Source organism: Chaetomium fimeti, assembly GCF_033439085.1.
Source record: "Chaetomium fimeti strain CBS 168.71 chromosome Unknown B0H64scaffold_5, whole genome shotgun sequence".
In the NCBI taxonomy this organism is placed as follows: domain Eukaryota; kingdom Fungi; phylum Ascomycota; class Sordariomycetes; order Sordariales; family Chaetomiaceae; genus Chaetomium; species Chaetomium fimeti.
In genome coordinates, this window is record NW_026944333.1 from 3,470,883 (window position 1) to 3,493,140 (window position 22,258).

The 22,258-nt window shown below is 55.1% G+C and overlaps 9 protein-coding genes across 9 annotated transcripts; 7 read left to right on the forward strand and 2 right to left on the reverse strand.

Moving 5' to 3' along the window:
* Positions 1–1,691: 1,691 nt before the first annotated feature.
* B0H64DRAFT_325381 (uncharacterized protein) lies at positions 1,692–6,038 on the forward strand (the record flags this gene model as incomplete). Its single annotated transcript, XM_062800698.1, has 15 exons — positions 1,692–1,826; positions 1,884–1,989; positions 2,041–2,128; positions 2,184–2,238; positions 2,373–2,802; positions 2,875–2,893; positions 2,978–3,055; positions 3,122–3,479; positions 3,548–3,802; positions 3,836–4,451; positions 4,515–4,687; positions 4,746–5,275; positions 5,325–5,733; positions 5,788–5,827; positions 5,974–6,038. 15 exons carry the CDS (start codon positions 1,692–1,694, stop codon positions 6,036–6,038), a joined length of 3,357 nt encoding a protein of 1,118 aa, XP_062658448.1.
* A 315-nt stretch (positions 6,039–6,353) lies between these two features.
* B0H64DRAFT_402079 (putative ABC transporter ATP-binding/permease protein) lies at positions 6,354–6,943 on the forward strand. Its single transcript, XM_062804206.1, has 2 exons — positions 6,354–6,529; positions 6,592–6,943. Exons 1-2 carry the CDS (start codon positions 6,398–6,400, stop codon positions 6,616–6,618), a joined length of 159 nt encoding a protein of 52 aa, XP_062658449.1. The 5' UTR covers positions 6,354–6,397; the 3' UTR covers positions 6,619–6,943.
* A 190-nt stretch (positions 6,944–7,133) lies between these two features.
* On the forward strand, positions 7,134–9,645 carry B0H64DRAFT_402080 (uncharacterized protein). Its single transcript, XM_062804207.1, has one exon. It carries the CDS (start codon positions 7,266–7,268, stop codon positions 9,303–9,305), a length of 2,040 nt encoding a protein of 679 aa, XP_062658450.1. The 5' UTR covers positions 7,134–7,265; the 3' UTR covers positions 9,306–9,645.
* A 1,063-nt stretch (positions 9,646–10,708) lies between these two features.
* On the forward strand, positions 10,709–12,429 carry B0H64DRAFT_362640 (uncharacterized protein). Its single transcript, XM_062801770.1, has one exon. It carries the CDS (start codon positions 11,086–11,088, stop codon positions 12,127–12,129), a length of 1,044 nt encoding a protein of 347 aa, XP_062658451.1. The 5' UTR covers positions 10,709–11,085; the 3' UTR covers positions 12,130–12,429.
* Positions 12,430–12,443: 14 nt separating this feature from the next.
* Positions 12,444–14,378, forward strand: B0H64DRAFT_362641 (NADP-dependent oxidoreductase domain-containing protein). The gene is made up of 2 exons (XM_062801771.1): positions 12,444–13,645; positions 13,715–14,378. The coding sequence occupies exons 1-2, from the start codon at positions 12,740–12,742 to the stop codon at positions 13,889–13,891; spliced, it is 1,083 nt and encodes a 360-aa protein (XP_062658452.1). The 5' UTR covers positions 12,444–12,739; the 3' UTR covers positions 13,892–14,378.
* Positions 13,820–16,678, reverse strand: B0H64DRAFT_464081 (glycoside hydrolase family 2 protein). The gene has a single exon (XM_062807619.1). It carries the CDS (start codon positions 16,597–16,599, stop codon positions 13,969–13,971), a length of 2,631 nt encoding a protein of 876 aa, XP_062658453.1. The 5' UTR covers positions 16,600–16,678; the 3' UTR covers positions 13,820–13,968.
* A 654-nt stretch (positions 16,679–17,332) lies between these two features.
* B0H64DRAFT_402086 (uncharacterized protein) lies at positions 17,333–18,054 on the forward strand. The gene has a single exon (XM_062804208.1). It carries the CDS (start codon positions 17,388–17,390, stop codon positions 17,985–17,987), a length of 600 nt encoding a protein of 199 aa, XP_062658454.1. The 5' UTR covers positions 17,333–17,387; the 3' UTR covers positions 17,988–18,054.
* A 39-nt stretch (positions 18,055–18,093) lies between these two features.
* On the reverse strand, positions 18,094–19,783 carry B0H64DRAFT_362648 (ubiquitin-conjugating enzyme/RWD-like protein). Its single transcript, XM_062801772.1, has 3 exons — positions 19,495–19,783; positions 19,341–19,420; positions 18,094–19,284 (listed from the first exon to the last, which is right to left on the reverse strand). The coding sequence occupies exons 1-3, from the start codon at positions 19,519–19,521 to the stop codon at positions 18,591–18,593; spliced, it is 801 nt and encodes a 266-aa protein (XP_062658455.1). The 5' UTR covers positions 19,522–19,783; the 3' UTR covers positions 18,094–18,590.
* Positions 19,784–19,941: 158 nt separating this feature from the next.
* On the forward strand, positions 19,942–22,116 carry B0H64DRAFT_402088 (surface antigen-domain-containing protein). Its single transcript, XM_062804209.1, has 4 exons — positions 19,942–20,048; positions 20,196–20,267; positions 20,341–20,527; positions 20,602–22,116. The coding sequence occupies exons 1-4, from the start codon at positions 20,016–20,018 to the stop codon at positions 21,831–21,833; spliced, it is 1,524 nt and encodes a 507-aa protein (XP_062658456.1). The 5' UTR covers positions 19,942–20,015; the 3' UTR covers positions 21,834–22,116.
* Positions 22,117–22,258: the final 142 nt, after the last annotated feature.

The following is a 22,258-nucleotide window of genomic DNA, read 5'->3' on the forward strand; positions in this document are numbered from 1 at the left end:
GCACGATATACAGGTGGGGCTTCAGATAAAGTCGCGCCACACACATGGTTAACGTATGTATGTACCCCATGTCCGGGGTGACGGGCGCGGCATAGATCCGCTGAGATGGAAACGCTCCAAACTCCTCGGGCATGAGGGGAGGATAGAAAGATTGCGTCACCTACTCTCCTATCTTTCAGACTCATCTGGGCTCTCAAGCCCTTCCGTGTGCTCTCACCGTATCAACGGTTTTGAGTTCACGGCTAAATCAGCCCCAGCGCGGATATCATTTTGTACCCGCTGGTTATAGGCACGGGGGAGGTTTAAGGTCCAGGGGGAGTGCCGGTTTATTATCCGAAAGCCGAAACGCAGTTGAAAGCCGGCGCCAGGGCATACGACGGCATTTATTCTGACACATCCACTTCCTAATTCAGCCGAGGATCGGCGAATCATCTTGGGCAGATCTTCTATCTTCTACGTTGCTTGTCAAGTGAGACCCAGGGCTCGTTGACTTTTCACCTTCCACCTTCGGGGGGTGTTCAACAAACTCCATGCTAAGGATAATGCACCCCAGATGATCGGGAAGTGGGTGGTCTATCTTGACTCGGGAAAGATCACCTGAAGACCCAAATTAAGAGAAGTCATGCCTCTTGCAACCCCGCGGTTGACCGACTGTGGTCACGGCACTCGGCCCATTCCGGCGAGTGTCGACAAAGTCCAAAGTTTGCCTCCCTCCAACGACGGGAACGACGAACCGTTGCGGCTCGGATCCGTCCCCAAATAGCACGATACAGGCCCATGCCCGTTTGCTCCCTAGGTGAGAAATAACCACCGCTCCGTGAGTGTTCTTCCTCTGTTTTCATCAATTTCGGCCCCTGAGACTTGCAACTCCTGCGAGTTGAAGTGTTGAACGGTGCCTATCACGGCAATACCGTCGGGTGATGCGCTTGGCGAATCGGTACGCTCCCCTCGGTCCCCTTGGCATCAAACCCCAGGTCAAATTACACTTTGATTGCCGGCATATTGGCCTCGTCATGGAAGCGGAGCGGGTAGTGAGTTCCACCATGCTTCCACACTCCCGCCAAAGTCTTCCACCTAGTCGTTTGTACCCTCTCCCAGTGTGTCTGGGGCGGCTTCGGCCCCACAAGAGACACATGTCACGCCGCCTCTTTTCCTCATGTCTATGGTTTCGGAGCCCCAGGCCCCGACTACTGTCAACGGGTGATTCTAGGAGTTGGCCCGAAGACACCCATGCCGATTACAGTGCTCGCGGTGACGTCCTTGCTTCTGCCGTTCTCGCTGTTGCCGCTTCATTCTCCCAACTCCACGCTGCGCTGAAGCTTTGCGTATCAGTATGAGGTCCAGTGCTCTCCTTGCACCTCACCCGTAAACACAGATGAGGAGATAGGGACGACTTTGGGCCTTGATTGGCTCCTGCCCGTTTGTCTTGGTTCCTTCCAGGCGCTGAGCACATCCCGTCCACGAACCACCTCCAAGGCGACTTGTTCCCGTGCCTAGTAGGTAGCCACTCAACGTCACCTCCATGTTGAGACCTACTTGGCTCATCAGCAACGTCAACTGTAACTTTGGGTCCCACTCCAGCCTCAGGTCTATGAGGAAGTCATACTGACCTCGGACGATACAGTGTTGAGAGAGTACAACGCTAGTAGAGACAGTTGGCTCGAAATCATAATCGACTAGATACTCAGACAATGGCCCAGCCAGGCTCTCCCCCGACAACAGGGGAGAAGGCAACAGGGGAGAAGGCAACAGGGGAGAAGACAACAGAGGAGAAACTCCCGGGCCCCGTCAAGTCCCAACGCAAGACAGCATTGCGGGATTTCATCGTAAAGTTCTCATTCGTATTGTATATCGTCATTGATCATGCACTTACATCAGTCTAGCGCATATTCTCATTCTCAACATGGCTGGATAAAGCAGTCCTCGTCGTTGCTTTCGTCTCTTCCTTGGGGGTTGGTGTTACCATGCCCGTCATGAACATCATTTTTGGTATGTATAACAATCATCTGCGGTTTGCGGGTCCTACTAAGCATACTGCAGGTCGGATGGTGGGCGCATTCACCGGATACTTCAGCGCGGATCCGTCAACAACTTATGAGATGTTCAAGGACGCCATAAATACATGCGCGTAAGTTCCACTGCCTTACCCGAAGACAAAGGCTATCCCAGCTAAAACTCTACAGGTTATATCTTGTTGGCCTATTCGGCATCCGGCTCGCCCTCGACTACCTAGCATATGTAAGTGTCCTAGGCTTACACGAATCTCATCGTTCTCGGTAACTGATTTACCGTTTAAGATTGGCTTCCGAACATGCAGCATGAGGATTTCAGCCGCCATCAGACTCGAATACATGAAATCACTCTTCGCACAGCCTGTCTCCACACTCGATGTCCTCCCGCCGGGGCAGACGGCCGCCATTATCACCCTCACAGCCAGCACGCTACAAACTGGCATATCCGAGAAACTATCAGCTCTCCTCCAGGCGATATCAACTGTCATTTCCGCCTTCATCATTGCCATGTGCTACAGTTGGTCACTAGCCCTGATCACTAGCAGTAGTCTGGTCTTGATCATCGGAACCTACGTGACGACTACTCCTGCTTTGGTGAAGCGGCTGAATGAGGTACAACACGCAGACATTCAGGCATCGACCACGGCGAACGAGATCTTTAGTTCCATCAGAATGGTTGCTGCTTGTGGGGCAGATGAGAAAATGGCTCGAAGGTACGGCAAGTGGGTGGATGAATCTCGCCGCCGTGGTTTGAGGATGTCCCCGATAATTGCATTACAGCAGGCGCCAGGTAGGCAAACTCCATAACCTAGGGCACATCAACTTGAGTTCCCAACAAATGCTAACGAGGGTAACATTGCAGTCCAGTTCGCCGTATACAGGTAGGCCTTTTATCGTTGCTCCCTGTTATTAGTGACATTGAATAAAAAGCTTCTTTCCCCAACTCATAAACTCACAACCTGCAGCACATTTGCCCTTTCCTTCTGGTACGCCCTCAAAATGCACATGGACCGGCAAATCAGTAGCGCGGAAACATTGATCGTGTGAGTTTGAATTATCTTACCCCCCTAACTAGTCACTATCTAACGAGTGTTACCTCCATTGCCTAGTGTCCTCATGTCGGTCATGCTCATGACCACCGCCATCAGCGGCATCACACCTCCGTTATCCGCCGCTGCACGAGCTGCGGGTGCGGCCACAATATTCTACACCATCCTCGACGCCCCGAAACCTGACAAGTCTGGCATCAAACACCCTGAAGTGTCGGCATCAGAGGATATTGTCCTCGATCACGTCAACTTTGCTTATCCGTCCAGGCCGGGTCTTAAGATTCTAGACGAGCTAAGCCTTCGTTTCCCCGCTGGAAAGGTTACGGCGATTGTTGGACCGTCCGGTTCTGGAAAGAGCACAATCGTCGGGTTGTTGGAACGGTGGTATGAGATCGAGTTACCGGACAGTGGCCACCAGGTATGCAAGATGGATGCCCTTTAAACCCCCCCACCCCGACTCAGCTAACGTCTAACGTTAATCTCAAGAGTTTATCCTCGCGTAACGGCTCCATCACTATCGGTGGCCGACACATAAGGGAGATCGATCTGAAGTGGTGGAGGAATCAAATTGGCCTTGTGCAACAAGAACCATGTCTCTTCAACAACACCATCTACGCCAATGTTGAGTTTGGGCTTATCGGCACCGAGTGGGAGGACTCAGATTCAGAGACGAAAGAACGGCTAGTGAAACAAGCATGCATTGAGGCCTTCGCGGACGAGTTTATCAACCGCTTGCCTGATGTACGTCGATAACCCTACCGTATAACCACGTAGTCAACCGGCCCTAACACACAGCAGGGATATTCGACCACGGTGGGAGACGCTGGTATTAAGCTCAGCGGTGGCCAGCGCCAGCGGCTGGCCATTGCAAGAAGCATTGTCAAGCGGCCAAAAATATTGATTCTAGACGAGGCAACAAGCAGCATTGATGTTCGAGGCGAACAAATGGTTCAAGCTGCTCTAGACAAGGTCTCAAAAAACAGAACAACGCTCGTCATTGCACACCGCCTAGCCACCATTAGAAAAGCGGACAATATCGTCGTTCTTCGGAAGGGCACCGCCGTACAACAAGGCACTCACGACAATCTCATGACGCAGGCGGAGGGTGCGTATTTCGCCTTGGCCACCGCTCAGCAACTCACAGCGGCATCCGAGGGACACCAAGGAGACATGTCGCCAACTAGTGATGTAGAGGTGACTGAGAAGACGAGCATGGCAACAATAACCACGCAGACGACATTGGCCGAGTCAGCCTTCGACACGGAGGGTGATTCGGCAGGCCAGCCCAAGGCTCGCGGTCTCTGGGGTAGCTTCGCTTTGCTGCTTGGCGAGCAAAAACACCGAAGGATGTGGTACACGATACTTCTCCTTAGTGCCATAGGTGGCGGGTGTAGGTTTATTCAATCTTGGCTTTCGATCTGCTGCAACGAAACTAACAAAACTTGCTTTTCAGCCAGCCAGCCGATACAGTCATACTTGTTCGCAACCGAGCTTATACTCTTCCAATTTCGGGAGGATTGGGTCCACGCCGCCGCAAACTTCTGGAGTTTGATGTTTGTCATGCTCGCCATCTTCGTGGCGACCAGCTACTTTGCCTTGGGATGGTCTTCATCCACCATTGCCTTTGTAACCCGCTCCAGTCTCCCCATGTTGTTAGCTCAGGACAACTGGCTAACTCAACCAGCACATCACCCACCACTACCGCGGCGAATACTTCAGCAACATCCTCTCCAAGCCGGTAGCATTCTTCGATACCGATACCCACTCTGTTGGCGCTCTCACGGCTCAACTGGCCACGGATCCGAGCCAACTACAGGAGCTTCTTGGCACAAACATGGCGTTTGTCGTCATCTCCATTCTTAACGTCATTGGCTGTTTAGCAATCGCGTTTTACTTTGGCTGGAAACTCACCATCGTAACCCTCTGCTCCTCGATGCCCCTTATCATTGCCGCGGCGTTCTTCAGGATCCGACATGAACGGCAGTTCGAGAAGATGAACAGTGACGTCTTTGAGGAGAGTGCGAAGTTCGCTACCGAATCCATTGGGGCGTTCAGAACCGTATCTGCCCTGACACTTGAAGATACAATCGCGCAGCGATACAAGACACTCCTCCAGGAACATATCAAGAAGGCATTCTGGAAGTCGAGTTGGACAACCCTAGTCTTTGCTGCAGCGGACAGCGTCATCTTGCTTTGCATGGCATTTGTGCTCTGGTAAGTTCGGGACGACTTTTGTCCTTGAGTTTCGACTAACCTTCTGGAGGTACGGAGGCGGTCTCATGTTGAAGGGCGAGTATACCTCGTTTCAATACATGGTTGTTTACATTGCCGTTATGCAGGTAAGTCCCCTGCCCATGCCCCTTCACATGACTACTAATCTTTTCCAGGGAGCTCTCGGAACAGGGCGATGGTTGAGTCATTCGCCGAGTATGTCTCTTACCCCCCTATTTGTTGGATACCAAATTGACGGGGAAACAGACCTCGCAAAAGCCTCCCTTTCCGCCAATCGAATCATAGGTATGAGAGGCAGTGATAAAGTTAATGGGAAGCTCCTCTCTCTTGACGTTGGAAATATTGGAGAGGAGGACATGGGAGTCAAGATCGAGTTTGAGAATGTGTGGTTCAAGTATCCCACTCGAGATGTGTCCATCCTGAACGGACTCAGCCTGACGGTAAGCAAGCCGCACTCTTCAACGAAGTAAGCCTACTGACGGTCCATATACAAGATCGAGAAAGGGCAATTTGCAGCGATTGTCGGTCCATCAGGTACACCACCCACGAACATCTTGATAATTCACACAATCAGGGGCTAACAATCACAAGGATCCGGAAAAACCACAGTTATTTCATTGCTTGAGCAGTAGGTGACGTTAACCAAACTTTATTGCCGCTAACTAAAATATCAAATCCAGATTTTACACCGCCAACTCGGGCCGAGTCGCCTACAACGGGTTGGACATTTCAGATCTTGACCTGAGAAGTTACCGAAAAGAGATTTCGCTCGTGTCTCAGGAGCCAAATCTGTTTGATGGAAGCCTCCGAGAAAACATCCTCCTCGGAGTCGACGAGGAAACGACGAGTGAAGAACAACTTCAGCAAGCATGCAGGGACGCAGAGATCCATGACTTCATTGTGTCACTTCCAGAGGGTTACAATACCCAGGTCGGAACCAAAGGCGTAACATTGTCCGGCGGCCAGAAGCAGAGGCTTGCAATCGCCCGAGCACTGATCCGGAACCCTCGGCTACTTCTCCTGGACGAAGCTACTTCGAATCTGGATGCAGAGACTGAAAGGTCGGTGCAGGAGGTCTTCGAAAAGAACAAGAAGAATAGGACGATGGTGGTGGTGGCTCATAGGCTGGCGACGGTGCAGAATGCCGACGTGATCTTCGTCCTTGCGGATGGCCGGGTAGCAGAAAAGGGGGATCATTCTTCGCTGCTGAACAGGCGGGGGGTCTACTATCAGATGGTAAGTTTATCGACTCCCTATCCTTTTCAGCTTTTATTGTTTAGTCTAACACTCCGTACCAGTGTCAATCGCAAGCCTTGGACAGATAGCGGCCGATATAGACGGCTCAGGTTTGAACCGTGTTCAGTATTTTTGCATTGCGATGTCCTCGAATATGAAGGCTCAGCGTCTCTCCTCGGATAGCCAACGGCCTGTCTTAACTTAGGACCAGAGTGAAGAGGATTTTGTAAGATCTCACCCGCTATCCCATGACAAATTAGGTAGTTTAGAAGTGAGAGTCCGGCTCAGCACCTTAGGGAGGGAGCTAATTAGCTCCATACAACAATCCCATCATGAATCCATAGTAAGATACAACGTACGTGATAGTGAACCTCCGAGTTCATACCATACCGAACGCAGTCCTTAACCCCTTCCCCCCCAGAATATTTTACTTTCGCGCGGTTGGCTCCCGCCGGGGCTCCGGGCGCCTTAAGCGAGCCGGGTGAGCCACTCAAGGCAAGCAGCGGGAGTTTGGACCTATCACGGGGAGGGACCGTACGCCTTAAGAGGCAGACAGACAAGGCGTTTCCCCGGGGCGCAGCCTGGCGCGGGGGCTGAGGTGCCTTCCTACTAGGTACATACAGACCCCATCACATCCACCTTATTCATAGTCCTCGGCGCCTACGCTCCGCCAAAATTGACACCTCAGTCGTAGGGCCATCAGGGCTCTCGCACTCCGGAGTACCACGCTCCAGATATGCCACCTCTGACAATCCGGCGACTTCCCCGGTCACTGCAGGTGGGGTATGAGCCTGCTATCACGATTTGCCTCGGGGACGAGGTGCAGCAAATACCGCAGTCCCAACTCCTGCAACACGTCTGGACCGATGGGCTCTATACCGAGTGCCATGAGTGCGGTCTTGGCTTCAGTTCTGAAGACGACGATGCGGCCAAGACACTAATCAGAACAATTACATTCGACAACTCGGAGTGCGGCTTGTACGGAACGGGAGCCATGGACATGACTCAGGAGCCCCTGACGGTGCACCCCATCCGGATCTTCAACAGACACTTCCAATGTCTCAAGGATCGAAACGTCCGATACATTCCCATCTCCCACGCCTGGCATCCGGAGGTCTCCCAGCTCCAAAACGACCACCCCGACACCATTGATCTGTCGGTGCATTTTCAAGCGGTGCGCGCCGTGTACCAAACGCCCGTCAAGACGCTGCAGGCCATCGCCGAGAGGTTTGGCCCAGCAATGGAGATCTGGCACGACTACCTTAGCGTGCCCCAGTGGCTCTATGGCTTCCAAACCCAGCTTCTTCAGGCCATCCCCGACATCTACAGCTGGCCCGGGGAAACAACACCAGAACCGCTCTCCGGGTCAATGCAGGTCGAGTGTCCTGGCATGGTGATGCATTTGGACGACGTGACTGCTGTCGATCTCGCTCATCTGCACAACAGCCGAGACTACCCCCTGTTCCTGGAGGGACTGTCTCGGGTGACGCAATCCCGCTGGTTCGAGCGAATGTGGGTTACGCTCGAGTACCTACAGGCCGAGACTGTTTCCATCCTGACGGGCGATTGGAAGGTGTTTGACGTGGAAGCCGGCCAGCTTCTTGAACGGACCGACAACGCTGTGTCCAAATACATCAAGCAAAAAGGCTCAACCGCCTTCCACGACGACTCCAACGCCAGGGGCTGCCGGTACGCCACAAAGGTGTGCTGGACCGACATGGAGTCGTGGAAGAAGTGGCCCGACAAATACCGCACACTCGGGTCTGCTGTCTACATTCTCGGGCAGAAACAGTGCCGCGACATGAGAGATTATCACTTTGCTCTGGCCGGCATGATCGGACTGCGCATCAACAAGAGACACGACAGGGACGATGACAGCGAACGGTTCTTCCGGCTGGCCAAGACTGCGCTCGGGAGAGGGGACTACACGCCTCTCCTGTTTACGCCTATAGTCGGGGAGCAGAGCTATCCCGCCGCACGCTGGCTGCATGGGCACTCCAGCATGACGGAAGAAATATGGGATCTCGGCCCATGTCACGAAAAGGCCTACTACACAGAAATACTCAGATCCAGTCGCGTCCAGCCACAGCTCCAGATGGTAGGCATCGTCGAGGAATGGAGATGGATCGATGTCGACGTGGACCCTAAGGTCTTCTTCCAGTCCGTGGTGGCATGGATCGTCAAGGGTAGCGGCGCATCAGCTTCGGCATTTTGTGCTGCCATTGACCGCATCTTCCCTGAAGATGGGAACAAGGCCCTGTACACAAGGTGGGATGGTTATGTGGACGGCGACCAAACTGCAACAGGACCTGACGATCGCGCCCAATACCACTACTCTTTGATCACACCCTATCTCGAGCGGTTTATCGAAATGCTCGACGGGTCGCCTCTACCGCTGGACCAAATAGCCGTTCTTGCGGAAGTTCTCATTGCCGCCACACGACTTGACCGCAAGGGCAAGCACTCGGCCGACTCACGACTCAACATGGCCTTGGCCGAGGTCGAGGGGAATAAAAGCAAGAAGAGTCTAGCTGTCGACGGCATCGCCCAGGTCTGGTGTTCGTACTGCAAACGACGGTCGTTGTTCCGCCTGCTTTGCTGGACACCACCAGAATCAGGGGTGACCGAAGTCTTCCGTATCCCAAATTTGTTATACGATGAGACGGTTCCACAGGGTGTTGGTCTGGTTGTGACAAATGGGGTCATTAACGGTAAGATGAGCAATGGAACTCCAGCTTGCAATTGTTTGGCGTATCGGAGGGTCGATATTCATTAAAGTAATTCAACGGTATTCAGACAGGGGTGCCAAGGGCTTAACAGTACTTGCTTCACATCAGGGATAACGATATAGCAGTTCCATGACCCCTATTACCTATGTTGCCAAGTTCCCGCTCAAAGCGGAGCGGAGACTGGAAGCGGCCGGAGACTGCACATGTGCTCAGAGCTGATAGGTGTTTCGGGGCATGTTTACTCTGATGGGGAAGTAGCGTGGTGAGAGAGGGAAAGGAGTTGTGGGTGAGAGGCCCAGATGGCCAAGGTAATACCTACCTAATTAAGGTACCTAGCTTATGCTTCCTGGATAAAGCCGGGTACTCGTGCCAGTTCGAATGTGCGACCCATCATACCATCCGGAATACCCAGTAGTTCTGACGCAAAATAAGTGTCATCTCTGAAGGACGTGCTGGCCCCGAGGGCACATGAAAACGCTGCTTGCCGCCCTTAGCGTATCCGAGCTCGCGCTCCCAAGCAGCCCTTCTGGAACATGTGGATAAATGGGAACAGAAGTATCCCAAGTGTGTCGTATGTTTCTGTTCTCCATAGCCCCGCTTTCGGTAGGGAGATGGACGTTTCCAAACCGTCTTCTCGTGCCTTAGCGCGCGCGTATAGCAGCAAAACACGACTCGAGTGGTGTTTTGGGTTTCTCAAGTGTCGCTTCGGCCTCGGGGTGATTTCTGGTTCTGGGACTTGTCCGGTTTGCCAAGGCGCGTAGTTCATCCTTGTGGACATCGCTTAGACTGTCGGATATTATCAAGGGAGCGGGTGGGACGTTTACGGCCGGGCCGGCCCACCACGCTGATCCACGTGGGCATATCGGAAGAGATGGAGACTCAAAAACACACAGACAGGGGGTTGTGGTCAGGGCAGTGGAGTGCGGCGTCATGCCTCACCAGTGAGCCGCCGCATGTTTCAGGACGGGAGCGAGAAAGTCTTGGGTTCGCTTGGGATGCGGCTCAAGCCCCGTCGTCCCAAGAGCATGGGGGCGGACTCCATAACCACAATTGCCCCTGAACGACTTGAACAAACCCCCACGCTGGCACCGGCCGTCAAGGCCGTATAACTATTTATGTACATACTCCGTCTGAAGTACTGTTGCATGATCCACGCACATCACAAGGGTATCACAAGGGTGTCACACGTGTTGGGTGTGTGTATAGACGAGGATCTTGAGCCTTACGGACCATCGCACATTGAAAGAAACAACTGAGAATTGACCTTGATTTCCATCTTACAATTCTCATGATAATTCCTCGTCCCCGTCACATACACTAACTACAGGGGAGAGGGGCCCTACTTTTGTGTGGGTTGGCTTGAGAAAAGCACATGGGCTGAGAGGGAGGCTCCCCTTTCTCCATCACGCCCAGACCCCGAGACCCTCAGAGGCCAGGTCAAATCGTCAAGGGGGCCACCAGCCCCTGCATTGGTCTCGACAATGAATTATCCCCTCATCTCCGTCCCTCCGAAATCCTTCCGCTAAACATGGGCTTGGCTCAGATAACTGAATGAGAATGGCATATATCAACCATGGCCCAGGAACCCAACGGTCGGGACCCTATCTTCTTCATCCTTCCTTTGAGAGAGAACAGGGACGAGACCACCATTCTTTTGTACATTCTTTACATTACTTTCCTTCAACCATAGGCCTTGACGGTCTTTTCGCCTGTTGATTGCACCCCGGACCTTGGTGTTGCTCTACTTTTTCAAGCATTGCCTTGATTCTCGTCCGACACATCTAGATTTGCACCCGAAAACGACAGATTCCCTTACAACCGAACAACATGCATCGTTCCGCTTGCCTCGTCAGCCTGCTGCCCTTGGTGGCTGCGCACGGCTTTCTCTCTTCCCCTCCAGGACGCCGCCCCGGTGATAGCTACCGTGCCACCTGTGGTGACCAGCCCTTCAACCAGCAAAGCTCCGACATCAATGGCAACATCCAGGGCATCCAGCAGGTTGTAGGGAACGACGTGACGGAAGACTGCAACCTCTGGCTCTGCAAGGGCTTCTTGCTCGAGGACAACCCGGACCAGGTCCAGAGCTACTCGCTTGGCCAGACCATCGACATCACCGTCAACATCGCCGCGCCCCACACCGGCTATGCCAACGTCTCGGTTGTCAAGACGAGCACCAACACCATGATCGGAAACCCTTTGATCGAGTTCCAGAACTACGCTTCCAACGCCGGCATGGACGCCAACAACACGGCCTTCAGTGTCACCATGCCGGAGACCCTGGGCGGCGACTGCACAACCGCCGGCGATTGCGTGCTGCAATGGTTCTGGGATGCTCCGGACATTGACCAAACCTACGCGGCCTGCGCCGACTTCGTCGTGGCTGGCGGGAGTGGCACTTCGCCGTCGGACGCTCCTGTGACCTCCACCGCGGCTGCCACCACGACTTCGGCTGTCACCGCTACTTCGGTTGACACGGCCCCGGCTACAACCAGCACCGCCGTCCCCGATAACTCCGGTGATGATGAGTGCCCTGTTGACGGCGGTGATGAGGAGGAGGAGGAGGAGGACCAGGATCAAGGAGAAGGCGATGACAACGGCGATGCCGAGTGCCCGGCTGAGGATGGTGAGGAAGAGGAGGAGGACACCGAAGAGGGCGATGACACCGAGGAGGCCGAGTGCCCCGTTGATGATGGCGAGGGTGGCGACGACGTTGCCACCACCACCACCGCCCTGGGTGCGAAGGATGTTTCCACCTCTGCCGCTGCTACCGCCACGGGAAGCGGCACCAACACCGTCACTCAGATCATCACCTCCACCGTGACTACCGAGCGGGTTGTCACCGTGACCGCTGCGGCTACTGCCTGCAACTGAGGCCTGGGGGACATAAACGGGGGATGATAAGGCTGCCGGATTGGTCGCCAATTAATCGCGACGAGGGTAGCGATTTCGGTTCTTGTATATATACTATTACTTTTACTTCGTAGCATTTTGGAAATGCATGTACATCTACCACAATGAACTCATTGTCTCTCCGCGGATAATCACCCCCCTGTTTTTGACCTACCACCGGAGTTAAGGAGAGTCCGCAAGATCCCGGCCACCATGACAAACCAGCTCGGAAGTAGGAGTCCGGCTCGCTAGGAAGAAAGCAATTAGTAAGTCGTAAGCTCCACACAACAGTCGCAGCGGCCCCCAAACCCATACCGGAGCCGAGCCCTTAACCCCTTTTCCCCCTTCTCCCCCCACTTCCCACTTCTTAACACCCCTTATCCCCGCTGCGGGGTAGGGTCGGTTATGACTCCATCTTCAGGAGGCTAAGGACGTGGGCGACAGGCGAGTGTATATATTGGATAGTTTAGTCCCTTTCGTTGAGTCCCTTGATCTTCGCCCCCGCCGCAGCCGAGACCAAAGACGACGTGAGAGAGAGAGACACCAAGCACAACCGAGCCCTTTACCAAAACAAACAAACAACCCCGAAGCCATGGCTCCTAGCATGACCCCTGGCCTCCAGGCGTCGATTGAAAACTCCAAATGCGAGTATCGGCGCCTGGGAAACAGTGGCCTCCAGGTCTCGGTCCCCATCTTCGGTTGCATGAGCTTCGGTGACCCGAGGAATATAGACTGGGCCCTCGGCGAGGAGGAGGCGCTCCCCCTTCTCAAGGCCGCCTACGACAGGGGCCTCAACACCTGGGACACGGCCAACATGTACTCAAACGGCGCATCCGAGGTCATCGTTGGCAAGGCGCTCAAGAAGTACAAGATCCCCCGTGAGAAGGTCGTCATCATGTCCAAGTGCTACTTTGCCGTCGGCGAGGAGCCTGGACTGCGCGCCTTCTTTTTCAAGGAGCAGCTCAGTGCCTCCAAGGACTATATCAACAACTTTGGCCTGTCTCGCGCTGCCATCTTCAACCAAGTCGAGGCGTCCCTCAAGCGCCTTGACACCCCTTACATCGACCTTCTCCAGATCCACCGCTTCGACCCGAATACGCCCATTGAGGAGACCATGAAGGCACTCCACGACCTCGTCCAGTCGGGCAAGGTCCGCTACATCGGCGCCAGCAGCATGTGGGGGACCCAGTTTGCCCGCATGCAGTTCTGCGCCGAGCGCAACGGGTGGACCAAGTTCATCAGCATGCAGAACCAGTACAACCTGCTCTACCGCGAGGAGGAGCGCGAGATGAACCGCTTCTGCAATGACACTGGCGTCGGCTTGATCCCCTGGGCGCCGCTGTGCAGAGGACATCTTGCTCGCCGGCCAGACCAATACGGGAGCACCACCCGCAGCAAAGGGGAGAAGGATAGCCAGCCCGGAGCGCATGGAACGGTCGAGCCGGACTTGAGCATCATCAACCGCACGGTGGAGATTGCGGATAAGCACGAGTGGCCGGTGAGTGTCTTCTACCCTACCTCAGATACTCTACTAGTGTGGCCCCAAGCAGTTACTAATATAAACTAGATCGCTCATGTTGCCCTGGCCTGGATCAATAAGCGTGTCTCAAGCCCCATCATTGGCTTTAGCAAAGTAGAGAGAATAGACGAAGCCATCTCTGCGAGGGGGAAAGTGCTGACGGAAGAAGAGGAGAAATACCTCGAGGAGCTTTACCAGCCGAAGGCTATCAGTGGCCATTCGTAAAGTCCAAGCAGAGCAGAGTTGATAACCACCATATGGCAATGCAGTCTATATCAATAGTCCATAGCAATGCCAACCTCTTAACGACCAACAAATGTCCATCCCAACTCAGCACCCCCGTTTTCAACCTGCACCAGTTTTGGCTCATCCCCAGGTACAAGATCGAATCCGTTGTCACTGAGTTTCATGCCCTGTTTCTCGGAAAAGACAAACCCTTTCACCGGTTTCTCCGCAGAAACCTCGACCAACCCCTGACCGAGGTCCTTCACCGCAACACCCCTATCGGGGAAGTCGAGATACTTGATGGGGTCGGGCCACGACGTATCGCTACTCACCTGAGTTCCGCCCAGCAACAACGCTGCTTGGATGACGAAGTGCTCGGGCTCGGCGACCGTTGCCTTGCCCCAGTCAAACTTATACCCCATCAACACCTCAGTACAACCATTCGGCTGCACCTCAATGTCCTCCTCGATCCTCCCCCTCACCTCCTCCCCCGTTTTGACCGACACAAACCTCACCACCACCTTCCCCTTCATAGCCTCCAGCCTCGAGCTCGCCACCCACACATCAAACTCAATATCCGTCAACATCTTCCGCGAGTCGACATGCCCCGTATTCCTCCGCCACAACTCATCCGCCGGCCGCGCAGTCCAGTCATGAAACTTGCGCGTCACACCCACCGCCAACGGCGCCATAGCGCGCTTGATCGCATAAAACGCAGGCTTCTTCACCAGATAGTAATCCACCACCGCCCACGACACCACCGGCCAGCAGTCATTCAGCTGCCAGACCAGCACCCCCCCACACCCGCGCGCCCCCTCCCGGCCCCAATCCCTCCGCCACGCCTTATACCCGGCCGCGAGCGCATCCGCCTGCATGACCTGCGTCAGGTGCGCAAACGCCGCCAAACCACCACCCCCGCCCCCCGAAGCCGCGCGCGCCAGGCCAAAGTTCTCGCCCACGTAGGCCAGCATGCGGCGCTCGTGCACGACGGCCTTGTTGTGGAAGTCGAGCGTGCGGCTGCCGGCATAGCGCTCGGCCGGGTCGGTGAGGAAGGCCTCGAGGGTGGCCGTGTGTGGGTAGCCCATCATGCCGAACTCGCTCACGAAGCGGCCGCCCATCTGGGCGAGGGCCTGCCAGGGTTTGGCTTCGCCGTTCCACAGGTCCCATTGGTGGATGTCGCCGACGGTGGGGTCGACTTTGAGGGTTGTGCTGGTGCCGTTGCCCCAGGGGCTGCTGGGGTGGTAGGGGGTGGAGGGGGACTCGGTGTGCGTGAGGGTGGGGAGGAGGTGTTCGTAGATGTAGCGGGCCGGGAAGGTGGACTTGAGCCAGGATTGGGGGTCTTTGTCGGTGGCGAAGTTGTATTCGAGGTTGTAGCGCTCCACGAGCTGGTAGTCTTCGTTGTTGCCGCACCAGAGGATGATGGAGGGGTGGTGCCGGAGCCGGCGGATGTTCTGGCGGGCTTCGGTGGTGATGGAGGTGAGGAAGTCGGGGTAGGTTGGGTACGAGGCGCAGGCGAACATGAAGTCTTGCCAGACGAGGATGCCTAGTTCGTCGCAGGCTGTGTAGAAGACGTCGGGCTCGTAGATGCCGCCGCCCCATACTCGGATCATATTTTGGTTGCCGTCGGCGAGGAGTTGGATCCAGTCTCGGTAGCGTTCAGGGGTAATCTGGGGAAGGAAGCTGTCGGCGGGGATCCAGCATGAGCCGCCCGAGAAGACGTCTACACCGTTGATGCGGAAGTAGAATGATCGTCCAAACTTGTCTTCCTCCTGAACTAGCTCAACCTTGCGGAATCCGATCTTCTGGTGCTCCTCGGCTAGCAATGTTGACCCGGGACCGCCAATAGTGCGAACTCGCAACTCGCACAAGTTTTGCGGGCCATAACCTCGCGGCCACCACAGGTCCGGGTCCTCGATGCTAAGTTTGGTGGATGAGTACTTCCATGACGGCTCTGCAGGCGTGTCGTTGCGGCCCTTGAGACTGACGGCGTGTCCTCCAGGGAAGAGCAGATCCACCTCGAGCTCTGCTGCAGGGCCCAGGACGTGGGCGTGGATCGTGGCTTCCAGGATCGTCGGCACTCCTCGGTTCTTGTGAACCTCGTAGTCCACTCTGATGTCTTCTATCCTGCTGACGTAGGACTCGAGCCTCACGGGCTTCCACGGTCCACACGTCAACAAAATCGGACCCCAGTCCCAACCCCAATGATACTGGGCTTTCCGGACGGGGCCTCTGCTGACCTCAGTCTGGTGCACAATAAAATCATGTTCGGGGTGAGCTTTGACAAGCTCCAAACCACGTTGCCGCGCTGGCTCAAACGTGATCTCCAGAGTGTTCTCAGCCCCGCCGGCAAGAAGCTTGCCAATGTCGACTCGATACTCGACAAACATATTGTCTGATTCCAGTACAACCTTTCCATTAAGCCTGGCCGTCGCAAAAGTGTCGAGGCCTTCAAACACCAAATCGGTTCTTGAGCCCTGCACTCGCCCCTCGCTCGGCGTCACGAAACGGGTCCGGTAACACCATGTCCGTTCGGCAACCCACGAGACTTCCAACTCGTTCGTGTCTTTAAAAGGGTCTGGGATCAACCCGTGCTGCAGAAGCTCCGTGTGAACATTGCTCGGGACCTGCGAGACGGGGAGCCATCTCTCATCCGTTTCGCACTTGAACTCCCATCCGGAGGAAAGAATTCGGACTGCGGCTTGCGCCATACTGGAATGCGTGTTGTCGGCTCTGTAACCTACTCGGAGGTTGATAGGGAACACGATATCCGATGTCGGGGAGATCAGGTGAATGCAGGACTATTTAAGTTGGTCGACTCCTCACTCCTCCACGCTGGACCATCTATAACCCGAGCGTCGGGGCGATGTTACCCGAATCGCCAATCAAGTGCCCGAAGGCCCGGTGTTGATTCCTTGAACTCCACCACCAAGGCGCGCTTGTTGAGGAGGAACTAACGCGATTTGAGGAGAACAACTTGTTCCCATTGTCAATGAGAAGAGGTATAGTTGGTATTTGCTACGTGACCTACGATGTGACAGCGTTGAAACAGCCCTGTGATGAACTGACGTTTATAATCGGTCTGCTGACCCAAGATTGTATACGAATGAATATTACTCGCCATTGCTAGCGTACCTAGGAATGGAAATGTAAACACTCAAGGCCAACTGCAGTACCATTACTTGGGTGACAGACATAAAGGGGGCAAGCCACTAGTTCTTTCACAAATTAACAAAGACTGAAAGAGATCAAGTGGGGTCAGGCCTTTGTCACTGGTATGGCTTTGCTTTACCAAGTCGAACCTTTCCATGAGACCCGGTGTTGGTCATTAGATGCTACATAGGTAGTACATGAGCGGACAAAGGCTTGGGTGACATAAGAAGCGAGGTCCCTCTTCCCGCTGTATAGGTAGACGCGATAACTGATACTAAGTCCCAGCGAATATCTCGGGTTAGTTCTTCGCCCGTACACTCATACACTGGCCATATTGCAACTCGACATGGGAAACTCAAAGTTTGTAGCCCACTACTGGCGGCACAAATGCCTCGCAGAGTCGCCAGAAGACGGAGATAACGTTGACTCCAGCCATCCCAACCTCAAGTACGACAGGTTCAGCTTCATCAAACGGGCTCTCAAACAGGGATCGATAATGGGAAGAAAATGCGAAGTGGAAGGCTGCAAGTACGAGGTCAACGAGGCGACCGTTCTTGTCAACAAAGAAATGGACGAGATCCAAACGCTGGGCGGCAAGAACCTATACCCCGAGCGAACAAGGGCCTACAAGATGAAATGCTGCAAGAGAGGGTGCCGGAACAAACACACTACCGGTCATAGCACTGACATCTCGACCTTCAGAGAACCCGGCGGCCACGGCTGCAGCCACGCACTCGACTATCAAGACGCCATACACAACTTCAAGATAACACGCCGGCTCAACGGATGTACTTGCGTCATGATCAACAAGTACGAAGAGGAGGTCGAGACCTGGGAGCCTGACGGTCAACCAAGGAAGCCAATCCCCGGTGGCCCTTTGGACTTGGACAACAAATACCACGAAATGATGGAAAAGAAGGCCGTCGAGTTTGCAGCCAACAGCTGATCATCGGACGAAAATACGGAGCCGGAGAATTGTGTGATATGATAATTCGAGTCCAACGAAACAAGCCGTTACCTAGGCAGTATTATGCAAGCCAAAAATAGAACAAGTCAAGTGAAAATAGGACCTGGAACTTGATGTGAAGCTGATGAACTTGCGCTCCCCTAATACGCCCCACTAGCATTTCAAATAATACGCAACATGCTCGGTTAATAATGTGGATGCTAGCTTCCAAGACCATCGGAGAGGGTAGACGTCGATCCTGCTATCCAAAGATGACACACAGAAGGTAGATAAACATGCTGAAAGCTATCTATGGAGAAGGGTATTGTACAAATCTCAAGCGCTCTTTGCCACTCTAGGCAAATCCCCTATTTAGCGCCGACGTGGGTGCTCTACCTGAGTGCCCCAACCCATCGGTTGCGATTACGTCGCCCATTCTCCCAGGTTTGGCGACCCAGTCCATCAATCCGTCCGAAAGTAATCCATCCAGGCACCACCGTCAACGGCCGCCCGACGCCCAGCCTATACACCCTGGCCATGTCCGGTAGGTCCAATGCTGAGGCCGCCCCGATCACCAGCGTAGTCTAGCTTGGTCTGTTGTCCTCACGAGCTCCCCTCCCCTAGCAGCCGAGCGATCAAGACGTAGACGAATATGACCCCACTGGCTAGTAAGAGCTTGTTTCTAAACAGCCAGCCCTGCCCGGCGTCTCTCTGCTGAATCACAGCATCCACGACGGCGTGCGCCTGGTGGCCGCTGGTCGCGGCAATGCCAAGCTGGGGTGCGCACGAAGGCCCGCCAGTCTCGACCACCTTGTTCCCCGTCGCCGTATCGACGTTTTGCTCCCGCATCAACTTCCAGTTCATCTCGTCCGTTTCCGGCCACTCCGACCTGAACTTGGCCCCGCCGTCCCCGGCCTTGATGTTGCCCTTGCCCGCGCCATTCTCGGCTTTGAGGTGCGACCCGCCGCCCGTCGAGTTCCACCACCGTGAACGCGCCGCATGGAACTTCCGTTCCGCCTCGCTGGCCGATACCGAGCCCGTCGTCATCTCCTCCGATGTCATGAATGAAAGCAGGCCGATCAGGATTGTTGACACTTCCCAGGCCGGATTGAACGATCGAGGGTGGAAGTCGGATATCGAGAGACACAAGCGGCTGGATGGCTGGAATCTACCGGAAGGCGTGTGCATTCGGATCGCTGGCGGGGCAAACGGGTAGTTCGGAGGGAACATGAGCGTGCCCCAGTACTGGCCCTTGTGGTATGGTGTGTTCTCGGGACCTGTGATAATATAGTGCCATCTTTGAAATCTCCGCGTCAGTACGCCTGCCGATGCACTAATTTGTTCCTTGCTTACTCTAATATGTTTGTTTCCGAGGGGTGCGCCGTGATGTATGGTGGGGGGTTCTCGGTGATGCTCTTATATTCGCGCGTCAACTGCACATGTCAAACACAACATTAGTTGAGCGCTCTAACCCATAAAACTTGTAGGTGGGTTTGCGGATACGTACGCGCTTTTGCGCCGCCCTGCTGGCCATGATGTCTGTGGAGATTGTCCGGATTGACGGATGGGTACTTCGTACAGCCGGTTGAAACGGGAAAACGAGGGAGGGAGGGAACGAGGGCGGTAGAGCAAAGAAAACAAAGGAGTGAAGCGAAAATCGCCCTAGGGTATCGATGTGAGCCGTCGGATGTTGATAGGCGAGGCGAGAACGTGACGAGAATTTGAGAGGTAGGAATCTGGGAAGAGGATGAATGGAATGCAAGGAGTGGATGACGACGGCGGGCCCCTCGACATGGAAGTCCCCCGAGCCACCCTGTTGGCTTGCTTGGCCGTCAGCTGGAAGGGCGCTTTGACCAGGAGGTTCAACAACCGGCGGGCCCCATTCCGTCCGAGAAATAATTATGGGGCCGGTTGTGTAAGGTGGGTCTCACAAAGAACTTCGGCTTGTGCAGCAGCAGCAGCAGCAGGAGCAAGTTACCCCCCTCCGACCTGTGATTCTCACCATTGTTGACGCCGAGAGAAGCAGCAATGACCGCCTCTCTTGGCTTCGGCGGCAGCCATGTAAGTTGTACTTTGCAAAGCATGTATTCCCAGACTCCAGGCGACAGCGAAACGGGAATGTGAACCCCCCCATCGCAATCCCACCCGAAGTAGAACTGCAGACAGCTCCAGTCCAATTCCAGCTTGACCGGCTGACATCGGTCACAGGCCGCCAACAATGGCAGTGCTACCGCCAGCACAAGTACGGAGCGACCTTCCAACGCCGCTTTAACGCAGATGGTAATCTCAAACCGGAATCAATCCATCAACTCCCGCAACTGCCCAAGTTGCTAACCCGAGTTCCGTTCAACAGCTCGATGAGCACGCCCTGGCACCGGCTTCCATAAGCTCCCTCGAGGTCCATGGCGCTACCAACACCAGAAAGAGCTTGCTTGACCACGTCTTCAAGCCTGTTCTCGAGGACACCGCGCCCGCCGGGACTACCATGGGCCAAGTCCTCGACCGCGTTACCGCAGCCACGAAGAAGCTCACTCGGTTCGGTGCGCGATATCCCTACCCCCCTGTGCGTTACGTTACCAGGGGGGCCTTTGCTAACACGGCAGCGATCTGAAAGATATCTTCAAGGAGGAAGGCTTCGGCGTCTTTCTGTCCGAGGCCCCGCGCCCCGAATCAGCGCCGCCGACCGACAGAACCGAGCTCGACGTCTCGATCCGCGTGAAGGAGAAGTCGCGCCTGGTCTTCAGTGCCGGCACCGACTTTGGTAACACCGAAGGCTCTGCCTACACCAATGCTGTGGCACGCAACATTTTTGGCGGCGCCGAAACCCTCTCGGTCAACGCGAGTGCCGGAACCCGGACGAGATCCGCCTACAACGCCACCCTCTCCGCCCCGGTCAACGGCAATCCAGACCTGCGACTCTCCGCCGAAGCGCTGCGCTCGGTAACACAAAAGCCCTGGGCATCACACGAAGAACAACTGACTGGGGGGAACCTCCGGCTTGCCTGGCTGTCGGAGAACAACGACACTCATGCTCTGGCATATTCGACCGTTTGGAGGCAGCTGACCGGTCTGGCCGCCACAGCCTCGCCCACCGTCCGTGCTGATGCTGGTGATTCCCTCAAGAGCTCAATAACGCACACCTTCACACGTGACCGCCGCGACAACCCGATGCTGCCACAAAATGGCTACTTGCTCCGCTCCATTTCCGAACTGGCCGGCTGGGGCCCCCTGAGCGGCGACGTCTCCTTCGCCAAGACTGAAGTCGAAGCATCTGGCGCGCTGCCCCTGCTGGCCAAGTCGGGCGTTTCCATCGGCGGCGGCCTGCGTCTCGGCCTCCTGTACCCTCTGCCGTTGGGTTATTCGCCCGCCGGCGCGGCCCAGCCGAGTCGGATCAACGACCGCTTCCAACTCGGCGGCCCCACCGACGTCCGGGGCTTCAAGATCGGCGGTGTTGGCCCGCACGACGGCGCCGACGCGGTTGGCGGAGACGTCTTCGCCGCGGGGGGCGTTAATGCGCTCCTCCCGCTGCCCCGCACTGGACCGGACTCGCCGTTGAGGCTGCAGCTCTTTGCGAATGCTGGGCGGTTGGTGGCGCTCAACAGCAAGGGCACAGGAAAGGAAGGGAGAGGGGGGCTGGCCATGGACTCGGCGACCGTCTTCAAGGGCGTCACGTCGGCCGTCGGCGAGCTCGCAAACGGGCTGCCGAGTCTGGCTGCCGGTGTTGGGTTGGTCTATGCCCACCCCGTGGCCCGCTTTGAGCTGAACTTTAGCCTGCCGCTTGTACTACGAAAGGGAGAGGAGGGGCGGAAGGGGTTGCAGGTTGGTGTGGGTATCAACTTCTTGTAATCCTTTAATCGATCTGCATGATGAGGCATTAGATCCATTTGTATAGAATTGTAACATTACGGTCTCACTTTTGTTTGCTCGATGGTGCTACTCGACTCCATCCCGCACCTGGTTCAGTTCAGACGCCAACCTCCAGGAACATGAGGAAGAACTGGCGTCATTGTATTTCACAGCAGAGTAAACCAAAGGCAGTCACCACCATCTTGTGGGCAATGTGTGAAAATGCCCAGCTACTACTTCATAACAAGCAAGCCAGCTATGATGGGCGGTGAGGAAGTCCAGGGGTCAAGTGCAAGTGATGTTCTATATGGGTGTCTCTCATCCAAGCAGAATCTATTGTGATTATACTAGGAACGAAGGATCCGAACCGCGCCGTCCCACTCCGTTGCCTGAATCTATTCTAAAATTATAAGGAAATAAATGTT

Bases quoted from the DNA above. Each gene is read 5' to 3' on its own strand.
- B0H64DRAFT_402079 (XM_062804206.1), top strand. From the start codon at position 6,398: ATGGTGGTGGTGGCTCATAGGCTGGCGACGGTGCAGAATGCCGACGTG. The intron at 6,530-6,591 runs GTAAGTTTATCG...ACTCCGTACCAG, and splicing joins GGGGGGTCTACTATCAGATG to TGTCAATCGCAAGCCTTGGA.
- B0H64DRAFT_402080 (XM_062804207.1), top strand. From the start codon at position 7,266: ATGCCACCTCTGACAATCCGGCGACTTCCCCGGTCACTGCAGGTGGGG.
- B0H64DRAFT_362640 (XM_062801770.1), top strand. From the start codon at position 11,086: ATGCATCGTTCCGCTTGCCTCGTCAGCCTGCTGCCCTTGGTGGCTGCG.
- B0H64DRAFT_362641 (XM_062801771.1), top strand. From the start codon at position 12,740: ATGGCTCCTAGCATGACCCCTGGCCTCCAGGCGTCGATTGAAAACTCC. The intron at 13,646-13,714 runs GTGAGTGTCTTC...AATATAAACTAG, and splicing joins CGGATAAGCACGAGTGGCCG to ATCGCTCATGTTGCCCTGGC.
- B0H64DRAFT_464081 (XM_062807619.1), bottom strand. From the start codon at position 16,599: ATGGCGCAAGCCGCAGTCCGAATTCTTTCCTCCGGATGGGAGTTCAAG.
- B0H64DRAFT_402086 (XM_062804208.1), top strand. From the start codon at position 17,388: ATGGGAAACTCAAAGTTTGTAGCCCACTACTGGCGGCACAAATGCCTC.
- B0H64DRAFT_362648 (XM_062801772.1), bottom strand. From the start codon at position 19,521: ATGGCCAGCAGGGCGGCGCAAAAGCGC. The intron at 19,421-19,494 runs GTACGTATCCGC...TGACATGTGCAG, and splicing joins GCAGGGCGGCGCAAAAGCGC to TTGACGCGCGAATATAAGAG. The intron at 19,285-19,340 runs GTAAGCAAGGAA...GAGATTTCAAAG, and splicing joins TCGGAAACAAACATATTAGA to ATGGCACTATATTATCACAG.
- B0H64DRAFT_402088 (XM_062804209.1), top strand. From the start codon at position 20,016: ATGACCGCCTCTCTTGGCTTCGGCGGCAGCCAT. The intron at 20,049-20,195 runs GTAAGTTGTACT...CATCGGTCACAG, and splicing joins TTGGCTTCGGCGGCAGCCAT to GCCGCCAACAATGGCAGTGC. The intron at 20,528-20,601 runs GTGCGCGATATC...GCGATCTGAAAG, and splicing joins GAAGAAGCTCACTCGGTTCG to ATATCTTCAAGGAGGAAGGC.